Raw genomic sequence first — 1,163 nt, forward strand, 5'->3', positions numbered from 1 at the left:
TGTTGCAGGGTCAGCAGGTTCAGGCCAAGGCGTTGAATCAGGTAACCACAGAAATGGATACCAGGATGGGCAACATGTTCACTGAGCTGAATAACAAGTATGACAATCTTGCGATCCATATAAGAAAGATCGATGTTCAGCTTGCTCAAACAGTTGAGAGTGTCAAGAGGCAACAAGAGACGCTTCCTGGAAGAACTGATAAAAATCCTAGGACTGAGCACTGTAATGCAATAGAGCAGCCGTTTGCTGAGACTGCTTCAGGCGCAGAAGAGAGAGCAGAGCAGTCTGCTAGCTCTGGAGTGACTGCTCCTAGCGAACCTGCTGAGACTCCACCATCTCGAGTCTATGTTCCCAAGGTTCCCTATCCAATTCCACCTAGACATCTGATGGATCCCATTAGTGAAGAGCAGCTGATAGGTTTTAACAAGATGGTGAGAAGGCTTCCTAAAGAACTTGCATTCGAAGATGCTCTGCAGATTCGTCCATTGCTCCAGTTCTTTAAACACTGTAGAGAGACTCAAGAGGAGATCAAGGTCCTCTATACCAAAGCACTGTCTACACCAGCACTGAAGGTATTGCCTAAGGTTGATGATCCTGGAAAGTTTGTTTTCCCATGTTCCATCGCAGGAACAACCTTCAAGGACGCTCTTTGTGACTCTGGTTCTTGTGTGAATCTCGTCTCAAAGGCTATTGTAGACGATTTGGGTATTGCTGATGTTGAGCGTTCTCAGCTGACCCTGACCTTTGCAAACTCTTCCAGAGCAGTCCCATATGGAACCATCCGCAGCCTTCATGTTCAAGTAGGGGAATGCATTGTTCCTGCTGAGTTTCAAGTTGTTGAGATGAACAAGGATCATGAGATGCCTTTGATATTTGGAAGGACATTCATGGCTACTGTTGGAGCAACCATCGATATGCCCAACAAGAGAGTCTGCTTCTCCAACATCAACAAGAAAGTTTTCTACAAGGCTGTACCCACCAGATCTTCCTCATCACACGCCTCTCGCATCTCAGTGTTTGATGTAGAAAAGCTGAAGGTTGTTCCAGAGAAGGAGCATGGTGATAAGGGTGAGAGCAGGCTGTTCTCTGATGAAGATCCTAGCACTGATCCTACTAAATTCAGAGGGAATTCAAGGGTGAAACAGAAAGTCCAGAAGAAAAGG

The 1,163-nt window shown here is 46.1% G+C and overlaps 1 protein-coding gene across 1 annotated transcript; it reads left to right on the top strand.

Annotated features, from left to right (window-relative positions):
- Nucleotides 1-53: 53 nt before the first annotated feature.
- On the top strand, nucleotides 54-1,136 carry LOC116123486 (the record flags this gene model as incomplete). Its single annotated transcript, XM_031409251.1, has 1 exon — nucleotides 54-1,136. A coding segment is annotated over exon 1 (1,083 nt), but the record flags the coding sequence as incomplete, so codon positions are not given.
- Nucleotides 1,137-1,163: the final 27 nt, after the last annotated feature.

The sequence above is a fragment of the Pistacia vera genome, unplaced genomic scaffold (genome assembly GCF_008641045.1).
Source record: "Pistacia vera cultivar Batoury unplaced genomic scaffold, PisVer_v2 Contig1423, whole genome shotgun sequence".
In the NCBI taxonomy this organism is placed as follows: Eukaryota; Viridiplantae; Streptophyta; class Magnoliopsida; order Sapindales; family Anacardiaceae; genus Pistacia; species Pistacia vera.